This window comes from Mytilus galloprovincialis, chromosome 3 (genome assembly GCF_965363235.1).
Source record: "Mytilus galloprovincialis chromosome 3, xbMytGall1.hap1.1, whole genome shotgun sequence".
In the NCBI taxonomy this organism is placed as follows: Eukaryota; Metazoa; Mollusca; class Bivalvia; order Mytilida; family Mytilidae; genus Mytilus; species Mytilus galloprovincialis.
The window spans coordinates 85651181-85678773 of record NC_134840.1 but is presented as its reverse complement, the minus strand read 5'-3'; the positions used below and the strand labels follow the sequence as shown (position 1 = coordinate 85678773).

At 32.5% G+C, this 27593-nt stretch overlaps 2 protein-coding genes across 2 annotated transcripts in view; both read left to right on the top strand.

Moving 5' to 3' along the window:
* The first annotated feature begins 451 nt into the window (after window positions 1-451).
* Window positions 452-16547, top strand: LOC143066845 (uncharacterized). The gene is made up of 9 exons (XM_076239657.1): window positions 452-466; window positions 2485-2899; window positions 3745-3888; window positions 10790-10933; window positions 11478-11618; window positions 11998-12138; window positions 12602-12742; window positions 14692-14823; window positions 15264-16547. Exons 1-9 carry the CDS (start codon window positions 452-454, stop codon window positions 16451-16453), a joined length of 2463 nt encoding a protein of 820 aa, XP_076095772.1. The 3' UTR covers window positions 16454-16547.
* A 320-nt stretch (window positions 16548-16867) lies between these two features.
* Window positions 16868-27593, top strand: part of LOC143066844 (uncharacterized) — a 47148-nt gene continuing 36422 nt past the window's right edge. Inside the window, exons 1-16 of the mRNA XM_076239655.1 lie at window positions 16868-16874; window positions 16998-17048; window positions 17454-17627; window positions 18207-18347; window positions 19144-19284; window positions 19518-19658; window positions 19992-20132; window positions 20633-20779; window positions 22153-22293; window positions 22730-22870; window positions 23240-23383; window positions 23900-24040; window positions 24900-25040; window positions 26094-26237; window positions 26569-26709; window positions 27224-27367. Of these exons, the coding sequence (XP_076095770.1) occupies window positions 16868-16874; window positions 16998-17048; window positions 17454-17627; window positions 18207-18347; window positions 19144-19284; window positions 19518-19658; window positions 19992-20132; window positions 20633-20779; window positions 22153-22293; window positions 22730-22870; window positions 23240-23383; window positions 23900-24040; window positions 24900-25040; window positions 26094-26237; window positions 26569-26709; window positions 27224-27367 (2080 nt within the window). The remainder of the gene's footprint in view (window positions 16875-16997; window positions 17049-17453; window positions 17628-18206; window positions 18348-19143; window positions 19285-19517; window positions 19659-19991; window positions 20133-20632; window positions 20780-22152; window positions 22294-22729; window positions 22871-23239; window positions 23384-23899; window positions 24041-24899; window positions 25041-26093; window positions 26238-26568; window positions 26710-27223; window positions 27368-27593) is intronic.

Here is a 27593-nt window from a genome sequence, read left to right as displayed (position 1 = left end):
CAATTGCACAAAGATCATGATAACTGTGTATAACGTTAAATAATGCGTAAAAGCATATTTGCCTTACAAACAATTTAATTTTTCGAATAAATAAACAATAACCATGATTGGAAAATCTGATTAAATCTAAACAATAAATTATGATATAATTTTGCAACTGATTTAATATACATAAGTTTATGTCTGCATCTTTTCACGCATCCTACTTTGATTTTCTGCTTAAACTGATTATGTTAATTACAAAACGACTGCACCAAATAGAATATTTTTACATAAACAAAATTCCACAAAAAAGTACTTTACGCAAAAGGAGAGGTTCCATAAAGTTCCTATAGAACGAGTGTCTGAAATGTGAACCTTAACCTAGTCACCATATGTCACTTACATTTGCAAATGTTTATCATAATTCTAAGTAATCCTTTCATTTCGTCACATTTGAATATCCAATAAAATGTTTATGATGCAGGTTTGTTGGTATATAAAGAATTTAGAATGCCAGAGTCTGTGGTATTCATCCCATCACTGCATCTTCATCAACCGATAGGTAAGCTTTCCCGCCAAAATGTCCATGTTTGGAATATGAGAAAAAGGAGTTAATAGAAATTCATATTGGATGTAACAAGGATATAATTATTATAATCAGTGTTTTATTTCACTGTTTAATGTGTTCTCAATTTGTGAGTATGTAACTGTTCAAGACATTTCAATAGCGGAAGGGAAGAACACATTTTGACCGGTTTAGGCTATACTGATTGTCCTTTTTAATTTATAATCTTTATTTTTTTTTGATAAGTTTTGGATTTCATTTTTTTGGCTAATAGTTTGGCTAAGAGTATCACTGAAGATTATTATCGAAACAATCATCTAGTATAGAAGGTACTGTTAATTTAATATTTATTTAAAAAAAAAGTTATAATAAGCATATTTTCTTGAACAGACAACAAGATGTTGGGTTTTATTTCTTAAAAGTCCATTTTTTAGTTTCCATTTTCTAACGGTATCTTTGACTGTTCTGAAATAATTCTTGTCCGGTCCTCTCAAAATAAATTCAAAATAAGTGTGAAATGTTTTAAGTAGTTTTCGATATAGTTTCAAATATAATTAGCTATGGCAGGTATGTTTTAATAAGTTTAATAAAATTATGTTGTACATAATTTGATTCCGCATTTAAATGATTATCATTTAATTTTTTTTATTTCGTTTTTCTTTCTTTTGTCTTTGTTGTCATTGGTGCATTTGAAGATCTGGTTTAGAGATTATGTTTGTTCTATTGTTCTAAAAATAATGAATTGATAGAGTTTACAAAATTTGGAATTTTTGAAATACTAAAGCTTTTCTTCCTCGGGCATAGATTACCTTAGCTGGATTTGGCAAAACTTTTAGGAATGTAGGTCCTCAATGCTCTTCAACTTCGTACTCTATTTTGCCTTTTTAACTTTTTTGGATTCGAGCGTCACTGAGTCTTTTGTAGACGAAACGCGCGTCTGGTGTATATACAAAATTTAGTCCTGGTATCTATGATGAGTTTATTTACATTTATCTCCATGTAACCTGTTTTGTCTACACGTTTGTAGTGTTCCTGAATGTTAAAGCGACACTTTCGATAATATCAGTATTATTTACATTTCGGTGTAATGTTTTTAAAAGATAATGCTATTTACTAATTAAGATAGTTAATGTATTTCGTATTATATACTCCATTTGGAAAATATTACAAAGCGAAAGGAGGGGTAATCTTACCTAGTACGAAGAATCTTTAATGTTCCGAACTTCATTACTGTTTTAAGTTGTTTTTTGTTAGAGTGCATATAACATGGAATTTCAAATAAAAGCATAGAAATTTTAAGCATGAAAGATGACATTTTTAATGCGACAAACTTAACTATATATGCTTCGAAAAAAAAACAAGAGATTTCAACATAGTAAACAATCTTAAACCCTTATCAAATTAAATTGTTATAAAGTTATTTAAGTCAGTCATGTATATCGGCGTTTATTTTTGTTGCAGTTCAGTGTTTATGTTGTTCCGTTGTTTTTCTCTTCTAGTTGATTTTTCACTCGATTTTAGTTTGCATTCGTTTTTGTTTTTTTTTTTTATAAATCGATTTATGTCTGCTGAACAGTGGTATACTACTGTTGCCTTTATCTATACTTACTTCTCCATAGTTTACATTGTGTTCCTTGCAATCTACATCATTAGCTTAGTTTATCAAAGCATACAGCAGTGATCCATATAGTTCAACAGATAGTTAAACAGTGTACATAAAAAATAAACCACAATCGTTTCCTAGCTTTGTTAGACCTAATCAAGAGATCATTCGACTATTTTCATACGTCCACCATTTTAGTGGGCCTATTTATTTGAATTTGCAACAAACTATTCCTAGATATAGGTTAAGATATGAGGATTGACGTATTTAAAGGGAAAATTAATGCTTATAACTATATTTCAACAGCGTCTTTATCTTATGATTTTTTTTTCAGGCAGTGATGAATATTTTAGGGCCCTTGCTTTTACTGGCCTTCGCCGGCCAGGTAAAAGCTTGGTGGGCACAACCTACTGGTTACGGAGGCGGACATGCACAAGCTTCTGCCCACGCATCTGCAACAGCACATGCATCTGGATATGGCGCAACACACTCAGCAGGATACGGAGCTTCGACACATTCGTCAGGCTATGGAGGTGGACATGCTGCGGCCGCTGGTCAGCAGGGAGGGAACTATTCTCCACCGGGATACGGATACGGCAGCTATACTAAACCTGTTGACTGCGTAGTATCTGCCTGGGGTGCCTGGAGTCAACCCGATGCTAGTGGCTACTCTAGTCGTTTCAGACAAGTGAAAACAACGCCAACTAATGGTGGACGTAGTTGTCCAGTATTGGTTGAAACGAAACTTGGTAAGTCTTAGCAATAAAAATAATTTGTTGTTTAAACGTGAGCCTAATCCAAATACGGATACTTTTTGACAAAATTGAAACATTTTCCTTTTCAAACAAATTTTTAACAGTTCGTAAGAACTATTCTAAGAAACAAAAACATGGAGAACATGTTTTTTCAAGAAAAGGACCAGTGTCATCAACATTGATAAAAAGTTTATTTTAAAAATTTAATATGCTTATGGTTGTCAAAGGTAGCAGGATTATAATTTAGTACGCTAGACGCGCGTTTCGTCTACATTAATGGCATTGAATACAAGGATTCATTATTACTCGTTGGATACCAATTTTCTTAGGTTCCGTTGGTACAGGTGAACCACGATTTCAAAATGGTCAACAAATTACAAATTTTATATAAGCTTTGTATGCAGGAACTGGCAAATGAACGAAATTAAATTTCCAAGACAATCTAATTTTTCCTAAATCCACGAAAATTGATACTCACGGAAATAAATGAATCCACAGTATACAACTTTTTATGCATAAACTAGTCAAGAGACTTTAACAGTAAAAAATCTAAAACCTAGTTTATATGTTCTTGAACTCAAAATGTTAATAGCTTTTCTTGAAGTTAATAGTCACTGGAAATGAAACTGCTAAAGAAAATATAGTGATCTGGTCAAAAAATTGAACTTGACAACTTTAACGACATCCATATAAAACAATTTCTAAATAGCGAGTATAAATGAAAATAATATTGCACGGGGGAAAAAAGGAGCATTATGTTATATTGTTTATTATCATAGAGATGAATTCTCTACGAGCTTCAGTCACTACATGTTTGTTTTTTTTTTTTATTCAAACAGTCACAATCGACTGCAAGATGGGGCCATGGGGCGACTGGGTTGCCATAGATGGCGCTCCTGGTAACTACAATCGAAAAAGGGACACATTGGTTCATCCACTTAACGGTGGTCAATCTTGTCCTCCTTGTACTGAATACAAAAGAGGTAAGGTTTTTTACATTTACAATTTCTATATTAAAGATATTATTCGAGGTATTGGTAGAAGCAGTTCTCTATACAGTCGCACCTCGCTATTAAGTTACACTTATAATATATATATATGTGTGTGATTTAGACTGATTTTTTTTTAAATCATAATATAGAGTAATGATTGATGTATAGAGTTGTTTTTTTATCTACCTTGTGTTGAACTATTGTTTACATATGATTGCACATGATAAACCCAGAGTTCCCTTATTTAATTTTTAATGGTGCATGTGCATCTTCGAATATGAGAGAGGTTAACTGTCACTTTCCTTGACCACACAAGCCTTAACTAAACAGTTCCTTAACTAAACAGTTCTTAGATAATTACATCATTTTAACAAGGTTGTTGATGTTAAAAATATTTCACTTTTTGGAATAAATTTGTTATAATAAAATATTTGATATAGTCGATAGAAAGAACACCACATTTGACATTACTGAACTTAAGTGTCAAGATCATATCTATAGATAAAAAAGAGTAGGTGGTGATTTCAATTTGATAAAAACAATTATAAGCAAAAAAAATATAATCTTTCCTGATCAATTTTATGCAATCAATCACCAAGGATGACCCCATTATTTATCAACATCACGATTATTTCTGAATCCATGCATCTAAGAATTTAGTTCATTAATTAAGCTACTTCTTATCATATTAGATTTGAAAAAAGGACCATGTTTGACGAAATGTTTTGTGGGTTTCAACGACATATATTGATATAATCTACTTTATTCGTTGATGGGGACTCGTGTGTATCGTAACGTGTTAATTATATGTATGTAATCTGTGTATACTATATTGGCATTTGTTTTGTTGCAATTCCGTAATACTGTTGTTTCGTAGTTTTTCTCTTATAGTTGATGTGTTTAAGTTTGTAACCCGGATTTGTTTTCTCTCAATTGATTTATGACTTTTTATACTACTGTTGCCTTTATAAAGTTCATGTTTGCCAGTCTTCTTTTTTTTTATCATTTTTTCATGTTAAGGGTCTTTTACTTAATTATTCAATAACATCAACGGAACCAATTTTATTGGAACCAGATGCATTTCGACAATTTATGCTTCTTTATTAATGATCGAGGCAAAAATATTTGAAAGTCAATAAACTAGTACAAACGTTGAAAAGCTGTTTTTATGGACGTAAAGGAGGTAGACCTAGGTTAAGTAATATAAATCATAAAATCACTCGTAATTTGTTTGTGTTAACCATTTTCATAAATACATTCCGAGCTTCAAGATTAAATAGATTATTTCCAATCCGTTTCAGGTAAATGCTTAAAACAAATTGATCAAACTTGGCTTTTATGAACGTATAACTGATTTTAAGAGTTATCTCCCTGAACATCAGTATCGGATTACAACAATGTTCTTTGTCGTCCATAGATTATCAAATGCTTTAAGATTTTTTAGTTACCCATAATCTAACTACTAGTAAATTGTTGATAATATGCATCCTCAGTCATGTCAAAACTGGCTAAAAGTGCTTTTTATATGTTTAAAAAGACAATATTTTAACACATAGTTCAATGTTAAAATGAAAGAAAGCCGAACGCTATATTCCGTACGTGTTACTATAAAAGGAATTATGATTATTAACTCATGACCAGAACTGTTCTCGTTCAGATTGTTCAAAAGTACAAAATTACAACACAGCCACACTAATTTTCAAAAGGTAAATTCGACAAGAGATTCGAAAGCATCAATACGATGCATGTGCAAACGGTCAATAACATTAGAATCAATAACTTTTTATATCTTTTTATGAGTTTTTTTTTTTTTTCAAATATTAATCATCGAATTTTGAACAGGCCAATACAAAAACACATGCGACGGGACCACGTTAGACTCGAGGTTGTGCAGCCCACTACTCAATGTTAGCTATACAAAATAGAAAGATAATGAAACTAATTCGACACGCAAAATTGTCTTTATCATTAATGGCTCCAAATTAATCATTGGAAACCAAAGAGCATCAACTACTAAAAAACTGAAGACGAAAATGTCGAAAGGAGAATCTAAAACTAACTAAAGACAACTTTTCCTTATCTTAAAACTTATAAAGTTTTAAAAAAGAGTGAGAAAAACATAAATCAAAACATCACAACATGGTTCGAAACCACAATTGTCGTCCCTTGATTTTCGTTGTTTTTGTTGTTCACAAATATAATCCCTAGTGTTGACATTGGTTACTTGCCATTAATTTTTATACCTCTTCCAAATTTATTTCTCCATGTTTAATGCCTCAAATTGCAAGAAGGGGGTGAAATTACACTGTAAAAAAATTTGGGTTCAAAATTTTAAAGGAAAGTAGTGATTTGGTCCAGCTGAAAAAAGTTGAAAATTAGCACTTCGGAAGCTGTCAAAAGATTTCAAGACGCCCTAAACATAAAATTGTCCATATTTTGAGTTAGAGCCGATGAAGTTTTCTATAATTTTGATATAATTTGTCCCAAAAGTAGTACAACACACTGTAAAAATTTCATTGAGAAAGCGCAGGTGGGATTTTTTAAATTTTCATTTATCTTCTAAAAGAAATGCACTACGAAATAATTGTGGTCTCGGATCACATGAGCAAACTGGTCATTGATCAAATTATTCAGATAATCTCAACATGATCAAACTTGTCATTGTTCTGATTATTCAGATTTTCTCAACATGGAATAAATAGGTGATTGTTCAAATTGTTCGGTTCATCTCAACATGAACAAACAGGTTATTGTTCAGATTATTCCGACCATCTTCACCGGAACAATCAAATAAGAGTTCAGATAATTCAGACCAATTCAACATGAACAAACTGAGCATTGTTCAGATATTTCAGAAGACAGATCATTTCAACTTTAACATTTGAAGATTATTTTTCAGATAATTTTGATCATCTCACAATGAAAATGAGCCCACCCGTCATTGTTCGGGTAATTCAGATCAAGTCAAAATGATCATACGGACTATTGTTAGCTAGTTCCTATAATTACAACATAGCATAACATGTCATTTTTAAAATAAATAATATGATCTCATAATGACCAAACACGTAGTTGTTAAGATAAATCAGATGATATCAATATAATCAAACAGGTTTTTGTCCAGTTCAGATAATTAAGATCTTCTCAAAATAACCAAAAAGAAATAGTTTAGATAAATCAGATCATCTCAAAATGACCAAACAGATTATTGTTCAGATAATTCAGAACAGATTACATAGAAAGATGGTCAGGTAAAAAATAAATGTGTCATATGATCATTAATAGTTATCCCACTCGGACTTGGTGTGTCAGTGTAAGATCACCCCGATGGCCGGAGGCCAGAGGGTGATCTAACACTGACACACCAAGTCCGAGTGGGATAACTATTTTACATCCCAGCTGTTTTAGATTAGACGAAAAACCATTTACAATTCATAAAATCTAGTTTAGAACGCCACACAACCATTAAAATATACTTTATACATTACTATATGATTTATACCCTTTTTGACCCCCGAACACGATGAGTAGATATCAAACAATGTCAACTCGCCTCACTGGCCAATCAGCCCAACCTATATCGCCACTTTATGAAAAAAATCGCCCCACTCTTGTTTACCGACTTGCCCCAGTTTTTGAAAAAGTGTAAAATCAAACTGAACAATCACTGACAACTCACTTATTAACGAAAAGGGTTTAAACCCCACTGAATAAAGGTCTGCCAACTCTCCCCACTTATGAAAATATCTTGCTTCCTTAAAGTATGTTAAATTACTGATAGTTCGTATCCAGTCGTCTTAGTGTAGTGGTTGTGTCGTGGATTGATATGCTAAAGGTCTTGAGTTCGAATCCCAGCATATACACTGGATTTTTTCTACGTGAATTTTGATAGATAGTCTTTTCGATATAATTTTTATATTTAATTATAAGTTTCATAGTGGATTTGACATTCCCGCCGAAATGTTACAGAACAAAGGAAAGCATGCATAATAAAGAAACTCACACAGGGGTGATCTGGTAGGGGTGATCCGGCTCAGATCACCCCTGTTAGAACAAAGGAGCTGGGATGTAATTCTGCTTCTCAAAATACTTTATCCTAGAAACAATATTTTTCCTTGAAAGTTAGATTCATCAATTGACAACCATAGGTCGGCGAACTACGAATATAAAATGTAGATTATGCGTCATCAATAAATCTACTCTGCACATTCCGTAACGTATTCTAATGATTTGCAATATATTCATGACTTTACTTGCGCGTGTCAATAATAATGAAGTTTATCTAATAAAATGGAATTATATGATATCCTGTTAATTTTTATTGAGATGTTATTAGACAGAGTTAGGAGTTATAAAGGCGTTACCATATGTAACACGTTGCAGAACTATCCATTGAAAATTAACGATTTAGAGAGTCTTTTATGTGACAAATAAACAGTTGAAATGAACTTAGCATAAAGTGCCGACGTACGCGACTATATAACTAGTATCAATTACATGTTAGAAGCACTTCAACTTGATTTCATATATATTGCAAAAAAGTATAAAAATTAAGTCACTTAAAATATCGACTTTTGAAATCGTCATCGGGCTTAAATTTTCTGTTGAATTGAAAGATTTTCTAGATAGTCGATTCATTTGATAGTTTATGAGGCTTCTAAATTAGAACAATGATTTAGTTTGCATAATTGCAATGTTCGTAATAAATGATCAGTTTTTTGCTTTAAAACACTGTGATATCAGTTATGATCAACATTACTGTTGAATTTTTCTTTATCAGTTTCAGCGAGGGAATTTCATATGGCTGCCGATTAAACAGTTGAAATAAAATCATACATTATTTGCATTCATGTAATTTTGATACATTATGCAAACAAATAAATAATGAACGATTTGCATTTGTGGAAGTTTTAAATAGAAATAGATAACTCTGTTCCCGTGACCAATATGGTACAATAATTTCAAGCATAAATTTATTAGAAAAAAATATATTCCTTTAAAAAAAGATGTCAATCAAATCCAATTTCTACTATTACTTTTAACCCTTTGTTTATTCTAAATATTGTTAAGCAGTGCATTTAAAAAAAGCGCTGTTTTTTCATTTCCATATTTCTTGATGAAATGATGCTTTGAAAGTCAAATTCTTCTGACATAGAGCGTAATATTTTAGATAATTGCACATATATATACATATTTCTATATGAAAACAAATAAGTCTAAATTTTAATCTTTTAGTAATACGAAAAAAATCCCTAGAAACTTTAGCGAACAGGTCTATGTTTTGTAAACGACTAGTTTTATATTTTGGAATGTTTTGGATTTCTATTCTTTTGGTCTTGATAAAAATTATGTAAGAAAGACGTGGCATTCGCACGGAAATGAGAAGCATATGTTTGTTTTCTAATCTTTCAAACCTGCGATATTAAATTGTATATAAATGCCAAAATGCAAAATCTATATTAAAAAAAAAGTATTATGCAGTTTCTAATTACATTGAAAATATATAACTCAAAACATTACTTTATGGTTGAAAATATAACAGCTTTCAATTGTTATTTAGCAAAAAAAGAAAATGAATATAAATGAGAAATTTTCATCGTCCGTTTTAGAAGACATTCCCTTATGCTTAATTGATTTTGAATTGAAAATTCCGACAGTATGTAGATTTTTTTATCCAACCCACATATGTTGCCAATATTAAAACGTTGAATCAACGGAGTCTTTCTTTAAAACTAATCGACGAAAATCTGTTACAAAATACTAAAACTCTATTTATTAAAGAAGAATGTCAATAAAAAAAGAAAGAAAATAAGTAGTATTTATATCTTAACTCATGAAAACATCCATGTTAACTAATAAATGTCATTTACATGCATATTCAGTGACATGTAGACATTCCTATGCATAACTGCAGACTGTTTACACGTTTGTCTGTGTTTAATCCTTACTTCATATCATAAAGTGTCTCATAAAAATGGCAAACAACAGTGTAAAGAAAAAAAAATATTATTTTAATAAACCAGCATTCATAAACTCGCCTTAGAAAAATATACTAACGCCTATACAATTATCGGGTTACTATCCGTACTGATCTGTGTCCACACTTGTTTTGATTTAAAAAAAAAATTAAAAAACATGATCCATTCTCAATTTTATTTATATATAGATTTTAATAAAACAAAAAAAAACATATGCACGAAACAAATATAACATTGGATCTATTTATGAAATTACATGAGTTTTTTTAAACCAATCAAAAACTATTGGACAAGAAACGATAACTATATATAGATATCGAAAGTTGTGTTATGAGTGCCAATGAGACAACTCTCCATCCTAGTAACAATTTATAACGTAACCAATATACCTTTTTAGTACAAAAAACACACGATAATGTACAATATCATAAAGTTCATATAAAAACCTCTTACAAACACACTTAATTAACAAATAAGGGTATAATGGGCTAAAATCTTAACTCCACTAATGGCAATACTATAAATGATACAATCTATATAAAAAAGTTTTAAAGTTATAAGGTATACAGTAAGAGACCATTTCGTTGTAGAAATGAAATTGTCATGCTTACATTCTTAAAAGGAGTTTGCTAATTGTGGTATAGTAGTCACTTAATTAACGATGGAAGATATTTCAGGCCATGCAGAGAATAATAACAAAACGAATGATTTTAATGACATCTGATTCCATACTCGTAATTAGTCCAAAAATTTTACGTGAAGTCCAAATCAACTTAGCTTTAATTATCAAGTGACTACAAGATATGAATTTAATTACGCAATAAGTTTACCTTTCAACTCCGCATTTGATCAATAGATTTTATAACTGCAAATGGAATATATACTGAAAACTGTTTTATCTCTCTTTTAACTAGTCAAGGTCGATTGTGTAGTTAGCCCATGGGGAAGTTGGTCAACCACTCCCGATGAGTCAGGACACGTTGTGAGGTATAGAAAGGTTGTACAGTATCCACTGAATGGAGCTGGCCCTTGTCCTCATATAGAGGAATACCGAGCAGGTAAAGTCATCACATTAAAAAAAAATCAAATGTTTGTAAATGTTCATGATAAATATCAATGATAGTGGTACATCATCTTTTGGTAACACGTTTGCTGCTGTATTCAAAATACTAACTCTCAATTGACGTGATATTGAATTTATAGTATAGAGGGCCCTCATGGGGTTTTTGATTATGTGATTACTTGGCCGTTTTTTTAATGATTATTTGATTATTAAGCCAAAAATTTCATGATTATTTGATTACCTAGGACTGTATTTTTAGTTTATGATTATTTGATTACTAAAGATAAGCAAATATTTAATGATTATGTGATTATATTGGCAAAAAAATGGCGATTATGTGATTACTAGGACCCCCCCATGAGGGGCCTCAGTATAAGACAATCAAGATTATCAAAATGAAAAAAAAAAATTGTCTGTCCGGAGAGCTTTTCTCGGTTTATATCTTGAATGCTCAAACTGAAAAATTGTGTATTTTGGTATCAGATAAACTGCTATTATTGACCGCTTAACCGAATGCGTTTCTTTTTATTTCCTAACAGTCCCATTGCCTTGTCTTGTATGTGAGTGGTCAAAATGGAGCGAAGTAGACGAGACAGGAACAATCTACAGATCCAGGAAGGTTATTAGACCAGCCATGAACGGAGGAAAAGGTTGCCCACCTCTTATTGAAATCAAAAAAGGTAAACTTATCTACTGATTACTCAAACTAAAATGGAAATATTATTTTAAGCATAAACAAAAGAGGAAGCTTTCAAAGTTATCAATGTAAATTGTTGTACAACTAAGAGGGGAAATAAAAATAAATATCGTATCTACTATATAAGAGGATCTGGGCGGGGTCTAGAGAATATATAATAATGCCCACACAATCAATATCCATACCCTGATATAACAGACGTGGATGAAAACTTAGATTAACTTTTGATAACTAGTTTGAATAAAGAGAAATGAAAAATTCGGCTTGTGTGTTTTTTAAAGGGGGCGACATTGTTTATTCCGACAAACAAAAATCCGAACTATCCACTTAAAAAATGCAATAATATCAAACCTTTTTAACAGTTCCATTGCCATGCATCGTCAATCCATGGACTGAATGGGCTGGCCCTGACCATACCGGAACCATGTACAGAACCAGATGTGTAAGACGTCCTGCCCTAAATGGTGGCACAGCTTGTCCAGCCTTGATTGAAATGAAAAAGGGTTTGTGCATCTTTTCTTAAACAGAGATAGAAATGAAAGGGGAAAACTATTCGATGTTATTAATCAGCTATGTCGTTATTTCAGACAAATATGCAAAAAATTCAAATGAGATATTAGACAAAAACGTAAAATAACTTACAATCAATTTCATTGAAAATTCATTTTAAGGAATAGCTCCTGTTGTTTTTAATTATGATGCTTCTGGCCATTTACTCGAATCATATGTATATATAGATGTATGTTTAAATTTGGATTGCAGCTACACTTTTGATATGTTTTAAGGATAATATGACATATATCTGAAAATGAGTTTATATTCTGTATAAATCTTCTAAACGAAAACCAATCTTATATTTTCTTTCTGTAGTAGATTATTATTTGAAATCGTATAAATTACAATGGAATTATTTCAAGAATTAGATTATTGAAACATGTTGATAAATATTATTTATCAATTTTATAGTTCCTCTTCCTTGTATTGTTGGTCCTTGGAGCAGTTGGTCAGTGCCAGACGACACGGGTACCAGGTCACGAATCAGATTTGTACAAAGACCACCTATAAACGGAGGTCATGCATGTCCTGAATTGATACAACTTGGACAAGGTTAGTATAGCAAGCGTAAACATTTTCAATATGTTTATATGAATGCATGATGTGCTTTGTTTTTTTTTTAAATTGTAGCATCATTTTCGTCCGTTTCACTCACTGAAAACTCGAATTCACTAATTTCAGTAACACTTTTCTTTGACAGTGTATTATCAGATTTGTGTGCATCACCAATAAACATGTGTGCGCAAACACATTACTTTGTTGCTTCTTATGTCAGCTTGCTGTCTAGTTCATTCCGCGCGCGTCTGAGAGCTCAGACTACCTGTACATTATTTAATGTTCTATTGTCGATTTATAAAACATGAACTTTTCGTATTTTCTTTAGAACAATTGATAAGTATTTGAATGTTATCTCTCAATTTTTTTTTTCATTTTCTTTTTACAAACAACAAACTTTTTGTTTAATTTTGAAAAAGCACTTAAACAGTTAAATCCGGAATTCCCCTTATCTGTTCCGATACATACTTTGTTACTTAGAAAATTGACATCCGGTAAGAAAGGTTTGTGAAATTCGATGTTTTAAAAAATGACTATTTTATTACCACGGTGATAGATGCCATTTCAGACAAAATTCAGGTATGGAAGTTAATAATATGAGTCAAGTTTTACCCGAAATGTAAGCCAGTAATTGTAACATGAGACAGGTGTAACGGCTATTAGTCGAAAATACCCGTTAAAGACTTATGTATTGCTTAAATAATAAGTATTGACTTTTCTGATGTTACAAGGAATTCTGTAATTTTGTAAAGTATCACTTAAAATGTAGGTCTTGAACACCACAAATATAAAAACCTCGATAAAAACTGATCTTTTTAATAGAATTCATGGCCAATCCTAGAGCAAAGTTTGTAAAACAGCATCACAAGCTATCCTTTTTTGTATTTTTATTATTATTATAACCCTGATAACAAGAATAACTTAAAATATAATTATATTTTAACTTTTTGATGTAAATTACAATGAATAAATGAAATAAATCCCTTTCTAGCGCTTTTTCTAGATGGCACAAATTATTTATGTATTATAAAGGAGTAGGTTCAGTAAGACCCCTTTTTGGCCTCAAAATATAGCAGTTTTAGAAAATTGTGAAAATGTAATCATTTAGATATTTATTGCAAAGTAGAATGCTTCTGCTACATAAATATGGGCTGTTTTTGACAACACAATGCACATATATCGGGTACTAGCATCATTAAGTCATGCTAAATTACTGAAATCTTCACAATTGTAGCATTTTAGTTAAATTTTAGATGGTTTCCGTCTGAAATGAAAGTGACCGCATTCGTGTTCATTCATAATATTGAAATATAAGTTGTATTTGATGATATTACATAAAACATTGTATATATAAAGGTTGAGGATGAACGCGGATGCGGCCACTTTCATTTTTGACAAAAACCATCTGAAAAATGACGATTTTTGGCATATTTGATAGATTTTTCATATTTAAGCTTGAATCGGGGCGTTTTAAATGACTTATTAAGTTAAAATCTTCCACATTAACTAATTGAATCAATTGAAATAGACACTCAAGTGTTTAGAAAGTGTCTAAAATCTTTCTTTAGATGAACTTGAAAATTGAGCATGAGATCGGCCCTTACCGGACCTACTCCTGTGCTTAAAATATATATAAGAGAGTCACTCTTGACTTATAATTCAATTCATTTCAAATATGTATTGTCATAAAAACTCTTATACAATGTCTGACAAATTATATGAATACAAACATACAAAAAATACATTTCACAAACAAAACCATAGGAAAACATATTTCATAAATATAAAATGTTAAAAAAAGCAATAAAATGTATTTTTATATATATGTCCAGTCCAAATTAAAAAATATTTAACCTCCAAATTTTTACTTTTATTGTTTTGAGTTATGCACTTTATACAATGATCTACAACATAATATTTCAGAGAAATGTGTATTTGCATTCCAGGTCATTCAGGTTATGGCAATAAAGGCCCTCATGGGGCAGGTTTGGGTGGGCTTCACCCAGGCCTAGGCCCTGATGGACGCGCGCTAGCAAATAGACTTCCTAATTTAGGAGGAGTGCATAGCGGGCCAGGAGGTAACAATTTTTATTATGAATTATGAATGATTAATTTAGAAATTAAGATAAAATGAAAAAAATCATATGAAATTGAAAATTTCCTCCCCTATTTAGTTCAGAAAAAATAATTTAATTACATGGAGTTGAAAAAGATATTTTAGTATTTTATGAGGCTAGTAATCATTTTTGTAAACTGTTGATTACCAGCTAAGGTCACTGATAGTATGACTTTTATTCAATGTTTTATGAAACTAATTTCTATTTATTTATAAAATTGTAAATAAAATACCCAATTTTTGAATTTACATAGTTGTTTTTGTAACAAAACATAAAAAATCAATGCAACAATGAATGTATGAATTAGATAAAAATAATGAAGTGAAAATAAAAAATTATGTTGTACCTAGAACATTTAAATATATACAGACACCACTTGACTAGTTTCAACTGTTTTATAGGACCTCATTCTGGTCAAAATGGTCCATGGCCTCATGGATTAGGTGGGCCTAATGGGTTTGGACCTGGCAATGGATTAGGTCCAGGCGGTAATGGACTAGGACCAGGAGGTAATGGATTAGGACCAAATGGACTGCCTGCAGGACATGGACTTGGACCTAATGGACTTGGTCCTGGAGATGGATCAGGATTTGGACCAGATGGTCATGGATTCCCACTTGGACTTGGACATGGAGGACCTGGATCAGGACCAGGAGGACCATTTGGACCTGGGCAACCATTTGGACCAGGAGGACAATTTGGACCAGGGGGACCTGGATCAGGACCAGGAGGACCATTTGGACCTGGGGGACCATTTGGACCAGGAGGACCATTTGGACCAGGAGGACAATTTGGACCGGGACACGGACCTGGTGGAGAACCATTTGGACCAGGGGGACCATTTGGACCTGGAGGACCATTTGGACCAGGAGGTGAATTTGGACCAGGAGGACCTGGATCAGGACCAGGAGGACCATTTGGACCTGGGGGACCATTTGGACCAGGGGGACCATTTGGACCAGGAGGAGAATTTGGACCAGAAAACAGTGGACCTGGAGGACCATTTGGACCAGGAGGACCATTTGGACCAGGAGGACCATTTGGGCCAGGAGGAGAATTTGGACCAGGAGGACCTGGATCGAGACCAGGAGGACCATTTGGACCAGGTGGACCTGGATCAGGACCAGGAGGTCCATTTGGACCTGGGGGACCGTTTGGACCAGGGGGACCATTTGGACCAGGTGGAGAATTTGGACCAGGAGGACCTGGATCAGGACCAGGAGGACCATTTGGACCTGGGGGACCATTTGGACCAGGAGGAGAATTTGGACCAGAAAACAGTGGACCTGGAGGACCATTTGGACCAGGGGGACCATTTGGACCAGGAGGACCATTTGGACCAGGAGGACCTGGATCAAGACCAGGAGGACCATTTGGACCTGGAGGACCATTTGCACCAGGGGGACCATTTGGACCAGGAGGTGAATTTGGACCAGAAAATACTGGACCTGGAGGACCATTTGGACCGGGGGGACCATTTGGACCAGGAGGACCATTTGGACCAGGAAACAGAGGACCTGGAGGAGGACCATCTAGAAATAGGGGAGGACCAGGAAATGGAAGAGGACCTGGAAGAGGAGGTAAATTTTGAGTGAAAATTCCAGTTTTATCCATAAAGGTTCTTATATGATGATGATTGTATCCCTAGCAACAGTACTTACAGAATTTTTCACAACAAATATTGATGACTCTTTATTGAAAGGATGTCATAAATGAACTTCTAACAATTGTAAAGAAATTTGGAGACATTTCACATTATTGTATTCCTTTGAACGAACTACTGTTAAGTATTTATCTTTTTTTAGATAAAAAATCTTAAAATGTAAAATTCAACAAAATATGAAATGGAAAAGTGCTTTTGTTTTAACTAAAAAGAATATATATGTATTTTCAATTTTGCTTTTATGAACAATTGTAAAAAGGTATAACTATATGCTAGATGCATATCACAATTTCCTTTAAACTTTTTTAGATAGTTCAATTTGGCTTGGTGAACTGGAAAGGCATGGGGGGTTTGAACAGTCAGATTTTGAAGACCAACAATTTATTATGATTTGTTAGATTTGAAATGAATTTGAAAAACTGCAGCAATAAGTATTGTTCACAACATGATATTTAATTCTATGTTTTAACAGGTCCACTTAATGGAAGAAATAATTTAGGCCCTGGAAATACAGGGCTTGAAGGTAAATTTGATTAAATTTGATCACTTTGGTAACTTTTTTTTATTATAAAGTTCCTTTAGTTCTATTTTCAATGAAATATAATTAAAAGCTTAACAGTGAGACACGAAGATTTAATTTGATTTTTTAAATTATTTATTATTGGTTAGAAATAAATTTTATAATATTTATTTGTTATTTGAGGGAAAATTTTATTTTTGAATGTTATTTTTCTGGAAATCTTTTTTTTTTTTTTTATGATCCCTCCTGAAGTAGAATTAAACATGTTTCAAGTTGAAATAAAGATTAGAAAAAATGATTTTATTTATATGATAAGTTGTTTGCAACAAGGTGTTTTGTAAGAAACTTTGAAAGTTAAAAGAACTAGCTTGCTTCCAAACATTTGCTAATCTATTAATATTTTTTCAGGTCCGCTTACTGGTCCACTTGCAAATATTTTCCCCGATGGATTGTCGGGAAACCCAAATATGACAGCTTTATGTGCGCTTTGCGATAAAAGCAATCTTACTGGTCCCTTTGGCCCAGGCAATGGGCTGGGACCTGGCGACGGCACAGGAGCGCAACCTGGAGATGGCAAAGCAGGTAAACACTGAAATTTTTTTTACAAATGTTTGCAGGTGAATCAGGCAATACACTTGTGTGTATCTGTACGGTAAGCAATACAGATGAAAAGATGTAATTTATAATGAAATTGTCTTCCTTTCAGCCTTAAAGTTTTGTTATCAATAAAACACTCAATGCAGTTTACACACAAATTCAGGTTCAGTCAAAAAGCTATCTTGCTATGTTTGGGTAAAAATCTTCTATTAAACAGGTATGGTGATTTTGTAAGCTTATAGCATTTTGATTTAACGACTATTGTATTACTTATAAATAAATGCAATAAACAGACAGATATGTCAAACTTAATGATCATTAAACTTTATTTTTATGGTAGCTTTGACAGTAATTATGTTTCTGCGTCCTGAAAATGTCATCTCTGCAATGAGGATTCAACTTCTTCTTCTTCTGTAAGTCTATTCGTTGACATGAGATGCTGGTTACCAGAAATATTTTTTTTAGTAAAGGCATCACTTGTAAGTAAGTCCTTTTCAAAGTAAAGGTAAGGAATAAAGGAAAGATTAGAAACTGAAGCTTACTGTCTCATTTTATTATTTACAGTTCCATTGGATTGTATTACTAGTCCTTGGGGATCATGGAGTGGACCAGATCAAACAGGAACCTTTTCTCGAGTCAGATTCGTAAAGAGACCTCCTATAAACGGTGGAAAGAAATGTCCCGACCTCATTGAACAAAAGAAAGGTACAAATATATGTTACTGGTTATGTTCTTTGATAGCAACTTTGAAATTTTATAACTTTATTTTAAAGTGGTCAATTTTAGTTTAATTGTTTCTAGCAGTTTAAAACACATGTTTTCTATTTAATTTGAAATCACACAGGTGAAAAAACTAAAGTAAATTTACCATTTTGTTTCTTGCATGCATACTCTCTTGGCAAATTTTAAATGAAGAGCATATATTAATTTTGAAATCTTGGACAGCAATGTATATATACAGAACATCCCGTGTGGATATGCTTTTTCCACCTGCCCACCGTGGGCAGCCCACCTGTGCCCACTCTAGCTATAATCTCTTTTTTTGTAAAAATATTGATTACAAATGCTTATCTGCTTTTTTCAAATAATTGTACTTGCAAGTCTTTAGATTAAACAAAAGAAATTGCATGCCCACTCCTATGGGTGGGCAGAGTGGACAAGGTAGAAATGTTGTCCACCCGGTGCCCACTCCCATGGTGGGCCGGTGGACAAAGCAAAATTCACCCGAGCTGTAGTGTATATTTTCTGATATTGTTCAGACCAAAAAAAGGCCCTATATTCACTATTTAAAGCGTTTCCTATCTTGGTCCACATTTATATAGCAAAATAAAAAACTCAATTCTAAGAGAATTTGTCATATTTAGTGAATCAGTTCAACTTATATTACTTATTGTAGAAAAGAAGTAAAATTAACAAGTGCCTAGTTTCAATTAAATCAGTTAAATCATGTTAAACTAATAAAATCTTTTATATTGACTTAATATTTTTTTCTTTCTGTCAGTTGCTCTTGACTGCATTGTCAGTGACTGGGCACCATGGACAAAACCAGATCAGACTGGAACCATTACACGTATCCGTATGCAGGTCAGACCTTCTGTCAATGGCGGAAAAGATTGTCCAAACATGATAGAATCCAAGAAAGGTTTGTGCAATTTTATAAATTCTAAATGAACATTAAATGGAGAGTACTTTACCTTAAGTATTCATGAAAGCTACTGAATTCTTAAAATACACTCCAATTTTTTTTTACCCAAAAATTGGGCAAGAGTTGAACAATTTGTTCTGCTTTAGGGATTGTTTAATTGATAATAAAATATTTCTGTATAAGCTGAAAACTTATGAAACAAAACATTATTTGTCATTCTCTTTTTGTAGAACCCTTACCATGTATTGTTGGCGAATGGGGACCATGGAGTGCTACAGATGACACTGGTGGCTCTTCTCGTGTTCGTAATGTTGTCAGAATCAACATCAATGGCGGACCAGTATGTCCAGAGTTGATTGAAAATAAGAAAAGTATGTAACTTATTTGGTATAGAACTATCTACTAATTTTTTAAGACAAGTATTTAACACTCAAACCAAAAATTTAAAAGCAAAGGATGTATGTAAGAATTTGACCAAAAGGGGTCTTTAAGGTATGAAAAATATTAACTTATATCAAATGGTATGCATTTATGAAATTCCCTGATATACATTTTTTCTGTTTTTAGTTTATTTCCTATTGAGATATTATATTCATCATTATCTAGAATTCATTACTTCACCAATTGTATCTTATTTACATTGTTTGTGCACCATTTCTTGCCTAATTTTGAAAAAATTTTAAGTTTTGAATTATTGATTTCAGATCCATTGCCATGTATTATGTCTACCTGGTCTAGCTGGGTTGGTCCTGATGCTTCTGGTACTTTGTATAGATACAGACATGTCATTAGACCATCCATGAATGGTGGAGAGAAATGTGATGATCTCATTGAGCTTAAGAAAGGTAAAGTTCTGTGCAATGTTTTAGTTATTTAAAACACAGGTGTAAGAATGTATAGTTGTAGTGGTAGGCCGTGTTTTTTTATAATATTTAAAAAAGAAGCTGCCGATCAGTTATACCGTAAGTTATTTTAACCATGTTTATTTTACTTAATTCTCTTCGGGAAGCTGTAGTGGATAGAGAAAAAAAGTAAATTACAAAAGAGATCAACAAAATAAGATCTACTAGCTAGTGCATCAACATAGACAGTCAACTCCTTATAATTATATAAGAGTTTTTGCCTTTAAATGTCCATTTTTATTTTTTTGTATGAGTGATACAGGCTTCCTGGAGTGATTAGATCTAAACCGCTATGGACTCTGACAATGTTAAGGTCTCTTATTTTTCGGATTATATTTTTTTTTTAAATTTTCTGTTAAGGTTATCTGATACTATGTAAAGGTGATTTGCAGAATTGTTTTTATCAAAAGATTTGAGTTTCAACATTAATTTTTCAATTCCAGAACCACTACCATGTATTATGTCTGACTGGACTGCATGGAGTGCACCTGATGCTACAGGAACAAGATACAGAGTAAGATATGTTATCAGACCTGCATTGAATGGAGGCAAAGAATGTGAAGATGATGATCTTATGGATACTAGCAAAGGTTAGAATTTTTTTGGCATATGCAAAAGTCATTTATATTCAAGCATTTACTTTCTTGAAAACCTACACAAACCATTGTTTAAAAAGGAAAATTATTAGTAGCTCACAATTAAGGAAAAGAAAAATTACAATTATAACTAGAATTGCTATTGCAAGCAATAGCGGATCTCACCCTTCCCCCCATTGCCACTAAGCGGCAGCCATTTCAAAAACTTTTAACAGTGAATGCACATATTTGCATGGCTATACATTTTTCTGTAAATTTTTAGTACATTTAGATCATTTTTAAAAACATGACATTTTTGTTGTTTCCATGACAACAGCAGCCATTTTGACATTTTCAAAGTCAAAAGTCTCATCTATACATGTCAGTCTACAATAATATTAAGTTTCATTAAGTTTGGAGCATTTCGAAAATATTTGACATTTTTCCAGTTTCCATGGCAACGGTAGCCATTTTTGAAATTCCAACTTCAAAAGTCTCATGCAGACTTGACAGTCAACAATCCTATTAAGTTTCATCAATTTTGGAGCATTTTGAGAAAGTAAATGCCACTTTAAGGTTTTTAAACCATTTTGACCTGTTTTGCATTGTTTCCATGGTAACGGCAGACATTTTTGAAATTCTAACGCCAAATTCCACATCTACCAATGTTGCTCATCGTTAATGTAAAGTTTCGTTAAATTTGGAGCATTCTGATATTTTTGAAATTTTTGGTGTAGTTTCCATGGCAACATAGTAGTTCCAATGATTGCCAAAATCCTCCAAAACCAGTATATAGTGGGCACCTACATTGTATCAAAATATAATGATTCTGAGTTAAAGCATATCCAAATAATTCATTAAAATCAAAAACTGGATTTTTTCACAATTGTTCTGTTTCCATGGTAACGGCAGCCATTTTTTAGTTCCAAAGTTGCACTGCAACTCGAAAGTCAGGGTTCCTTGAAATAGTGAAGTATCATTTAGATTGGTTCCTTTGGTTCCGAGAAAGCGGTCGGACAAAATTAGGTGGAAGAAAAATAATAATAATACAGAAAAAGAAACAGAGGAAAAGCAATATGTCACTCGACATTGTCGATCGGGTGACATAACAAATGATGTTTATGTTATTGTTTCTGCAAAAAGACATGATACAAATTCTTGTCCCCTTAAGCTCTAATATCTACTGCTACCTTATCCATTTCATATTTCACATTTGCTCCATTTACAAAAAGATATGTCCATTTTCAACCTTGAAACTGTTCATTTATATAAAAAGTATCATATCACAGTATTTTGATAAAGTCTTCTTATATTTTCATGGGCTTGTTTTGCAATCTTAGAGATGTCTAGAATAGACTTTATCTACTTTTTTTTAATTCTAATTTCAGTTCCACTACCATGTATTATGTCTGAATGGACCACATGGAGTGCACCTGATGCCACAGGAACCAAATACAGAGTAAGATACATGATCAGACCTCCACTTAATGGAGGCGAAAAATGTGACGACCTCATTGAGATTGGCAAAGGTAAGTTTATATCATTCGTGATTTAAACAAGTTGAAAATATATCATGATGGCAATCAAACATCATAACTTGGAAGAAAACTGACAACATTGTAATCAAAAGAAATTTGATAATAAGACATAAAACAACAGTGTATATGCATTTAGTAGTGGCACTCCCAATTGATGGCAAGGAAAATTTGCTTTAAATGACAATTAAGAGATGTTTAACTCTCAGCAGACATACACTTATTTTCACATCTGATCATGAATCCTGTGCATGCCCAGATCAGGTATAGGGTTATTTGATAAGCAGAAAAAAATGGATAATATTTTAGAAAAAAAAATTCTCAAAATACTTTCATTTCTGGGATAATAAAGATGAACAGTTAAAATATATTGTAAGACTATTCACTTTGTCTAGTTATTTATCATTACTCATTCATTTGCTTTTTATAGTACCTCTGCCATGTATCATGGGTCCATGGTCTAGTTGGGTCGGACCTGACCAGACTGGAACTATGTACAGATACAGACAAGTAATTAGACCAGCTCTTAATGGTGGTGAAAAATGTGACGACTTGATGACAGTCAAGAAAGGTAGGAATTAGTTTTTCATTACAGTTCAGAAACCATTTATCCATTAACCACTTTTAAGTGCATTTTATTGCTAGTGGCCAGTTCTTAAATAGTGTTTTTTGTATAACTTATCTATGTTCTTCAACTGATCCAATAAAAGAGAAACCGTATAAAAAAATTAACTGAACAGTTTTTAGAGTAATAAGATAGCACTTGTATGATTTTGGATGTATGTAGCTATATAGTGATGTTTTGCCAAACTTCTAAAAGTATCTATCTATATTTTCACCTCTATATCATGTTCTCTGAACAGTTTATTTCCTGGTTTGCTTGTTTGTTTAAAAACAGAATTTAAAGCATTTTGATAATTTACTGATTTCTGCTTTACAGTCTCTCTACCATGTATTGTTGGGGACTGGACTGCCTGGAGTCAACCAGATCAATCTGGATCTAGATACAGGTTTAGACCAGTGCTTCGTCCAGCTCTTAATGGTGGAAAAGATTGTCCAGAAGAACTAATTGACACTACCAAAGGTGAGTTGTTGCAAAAAAGATTGTATTTATTTTTTATCAAATTTTATTTCGGATAATTTTGATAATTCACCTGCAATGTGGATGGGTGAGCTTGATGGAATAGTAGTCAACAATCCAGGTCATTATTCAAGATGGCCACAGTGAGACTATAATTGTCTAGAACACTTTTGATTGGTTGATATTTTAGTTAATTGTTTTAATCACTATCTTATTGAATTTCTTCTTTTGAATTGAAATGATTAATTTTATGTAGCAAAAAGTGTTACATAAGCTGAAACATTATAAAGCATTTTTTTTTATTCACAAGTCATTACGTGAAGTAAAGAGATTGATAATCTTCTGAGAGAGCCCTAATAATTCAACAGTAGTATAAATGTTGATGTGTGAACTTTTTAAAATTGAGTATACACATTTGTTTTTAATTTTATTTTTTTTTTACCATTTGAAATTTGTTTATATTTAGATGACACAATACTGTAGTCTTGATTGAATAATAAATAATATTTCTGTTTTCAGTACCTCTGCCATGTATCATGAGTGATTGGAGTAGCTGGGTTGGACCAGATGCTACAGGAACCATGTACAGAGTCAGATATGTAATCAGACCTGATCTTAATGGTGGCAAGAAATGTGATGATCTTCTCCAACTCAAGAAAGGTACTTAACCACTATATCTATGGTTGAAAGATTTTTTTTACATCTTGATTCAAATGACATTACTTAAGATTTTTTCTTTTTAAAATCTCATATCCAGAAGTGATAAAATTAGTCAATACATGTATATTGTGTGTACCATGAAGCATAACTACTGTTAAAGTAAAACAAATGATATGGAGTATCCATCCATGACACAAAATCAGTTAATGCACAACCAAGAAAAAAACACACACACAAGTAGCTAAGGAACAGCATTTTATTGCTGTTTCTTCTTCATCTCAAAGTTACATTGAGACCTTCAACACCGAGAAAAACAAACTCTCACCTCACTGAAAGTTTAAGACACCCCCTAGCACTGGCTTCATCTGTCTGTTTGCCTGTTGTAAACATGAGTCACTGTTAACCATATAAAAATATACGAAATTTGATTTCCTAGAAGAGAATATTTTAGAATTTTTTTTCCCAAAATGATGATCAAGAGTGGTAGCTTTTTTTTTGAAGATTGAGCTTTGTTTATCCAGTTTGACCAATACTGTTTGAAAAAGAGCATTTCTATTCAGTTGTACGTATACACATGTTTTCTTCATGTTGATTTGATGGGAGAGAATTCTTCTCAATTTTCTGTAGTTTGATTATGTCACTTTGATAAGAAGAAAAAAGCATAATACTAATGTCTATTGAATTTGTTCATGTTTCTTGAATAACGTTCATCCGGTATGCTGGTGACCAAAGATTGGAATACCCCCTGCCAAAAAAAAAGTTTTGTCCAAACATGTAAATCTTTGATGGTCAGCTTTGCCTTAGGGAGTTTAAACATTCTATGCATTACATTTAATTATGAAATGTTTGATATCTTCAGTACCACTGCCATGTATCATGGGTCCATGGACTGAATGGAGTAAACCTGATGAATCTGGAACCAGATACAGAGTTAGACCAATGCTTAGACCTCCACTTAATGGTGGAAAAGAATGTGATGACCTTCTTCAAATTGGCAAAGGTAAAATCATGAAGTTATTATTAGCTTACAGGATTACTTAAGATGGTCATATGAGGTCTTGTTTTGAAAAGGAGGCACATTTTGGGCTTAATTGACCTTTTCAATTAACTTTTTAATAAAATGCATGATTACATATAATTCGTCTAAATAAGGGTTTTCAGAATAAAAAAATATAAGATATAGTTTTACAATGCTCTTTTACTTAAAACTGTGTCATCAATATAGAGAAAGTTTGCCAGATTTTAGTACCGTTAAAGAAAACATTTATATTCTGACAAAACATCTTCTTTAAAATATCTATCTGTGTCTAATAGGCTTTAAAATATATATAAGTGATTAATTTTGTACAATTTAAGCAACCTCATAAACAACATCCACACTACCTACCTACCTACTACCTAAGTCTACCTAAGTGTTTCCAAACGCAGGAGATCAGTTTGCTCCTCTATATTTGGCTCTGGTTCATCGTCACTAACTACACTTGTGCTACTTCCGGTGTTATAGGTGTATTCAGTGTCAAAGTTATAAATCTTTCTTTTTGTGGGGGTTCCATACACTACTAGCATATTCAAGATGAGGACGGGCTAATGGCTTAAATAGTAGGCAGACGCTTTTATAATCTAAATATTTAAAAGTTCTTCTAATAATCCCAACTAGTTGGTTTGCTTTGTTGACTTGTGTCTGTATATGTTTATCAAACTTTAGCTTTGAATTTATAGTTACTCCTACATCTTTCTCTGATTGAACTGTTTCTAGTGTGATTTCAGATCCATCGTATGTCGACATTTTATAAGTGCTATCTTGCCCATAATTGGATTTGGTAGAAATTGGAAGTACTTTGCATTTGTCTGGATGAAAACGTAATAGCCATTTTTCGCTCCACTTGAACATACTATTTATGTCGTTTTGTATTATGGTGTTGTTAATTTCGTGTTTATAGCTCTATATAGTTTATAGACCAATCAGATTAATTAAAACATATATAGTATTACTATTATGTATATTATCACATGGATACATATAGATTGAATATAACTTATTGTTTTTCTTCAGTACCACTGCCATGTATCATGTCTGACTGGACCGCATGGAGTGCACCTGATGCCAGTGGAGCTAGTTACAGAGTAAGATATGTGATCAGACCTGATTTGAATGGTGGAAAGAAATGTGATGATGATCTTCTTCAAATTAACAAAGGTATTTATGATTTACTGTAATACAAATGAAGTTCCCTTGTTGCAAATTATTCATTTTGAACCACCCTGGACATCAAAATGGACATGTATCTAGTTTTTCTTGCTTACAATTTCCATAAAATTAATACAAAAAAGAAGTCTTTATGTGATTGTACAATTTTTTATAACGTAATTGTGAAATGGTTGGTAATTTTAAAAGTTTATGGCTTCCTAAATAATCTGACAGAAAAGAACTCATTCAGGGGGTAATAATGTAAAAACAACTACACGAATCTACCTCTTTCTAGAATGATCTGACTATTTTATAATAATGTTCACCTTAACTTTTTCAGAACCACTACCATGTATCATGTCTGACTGGTCTAGCTGGGTTGGACCTGATGCGTCAGGAACCAGATACAGAGTAAGATATGTCATAAGACCTGCTTTGAATGGTGGAAAAGAATGTGAAGATGTGATGCAACTTACCAAAGGTAAACAGATTTTGTTATGTCTCCTTCATTATATTGCAAACAGATGAATGTTCGTGCTGAAGATTATTAAAAAATGTTATCATATAATGCAAATCAGCAATATAAAAATAAAAAGATTATCTAGAGGTCAACATAATGTCTTGAACAATGTCTACATGTCTACATTAAGTCAAACTCCAAATCCTCCTGAGTTTAGAGTATAATCATGAATAAATGAAATACAGGATAGTGTAAACGACATTTGTGATGCCAGAAAATTAATATATATATGAGATTACATCAGAGTTCATTTTTGGAACAACATTTTGGTGTTCAATAATTGATATGTATATGACATATCTTTTCCCTCCTCCAAAGTTGATGATAACTTGATTATGCTTCAATCTGGTAGCAGAAGGGTTTAACATTATAATGAGATTTCCACTTGATACTTTTTAGTGTTTTGTTTGGATCCAACTACTTTAACATCAATTGATTATGAACAGTTTCTTAATTGTTTCCTTTCCAATTTCAGTACCATTGCCATGCATTGTCAGCGATTGGACCGAATGGACTAAACCTGATGCCAGTGGAGCGTCATACAGAGTAAGATATGTGATCAGACCTGGTTTAAATGGTGGAAAGGATTGTCCAGAAGATGTTATGCAACTGAAGAAAGGTAAATAAAAGTGACTAATTGAATGTCTAAGGAGTCAATTTGTAATCGGAGTACTTCATATATAATAGTTATGTGTAATTTGGCTAGTCCCATTTATCAGTTATTTCATAAAGAATCATCTTTTTTGCTAACTGCAACAATTGCCACTAGCTAGAAAACTTAATTTTTGTAAGGTGAAAAAATCTAATCAGATTTGCTACTGAAGCTTATAATGCATATTTTTAAA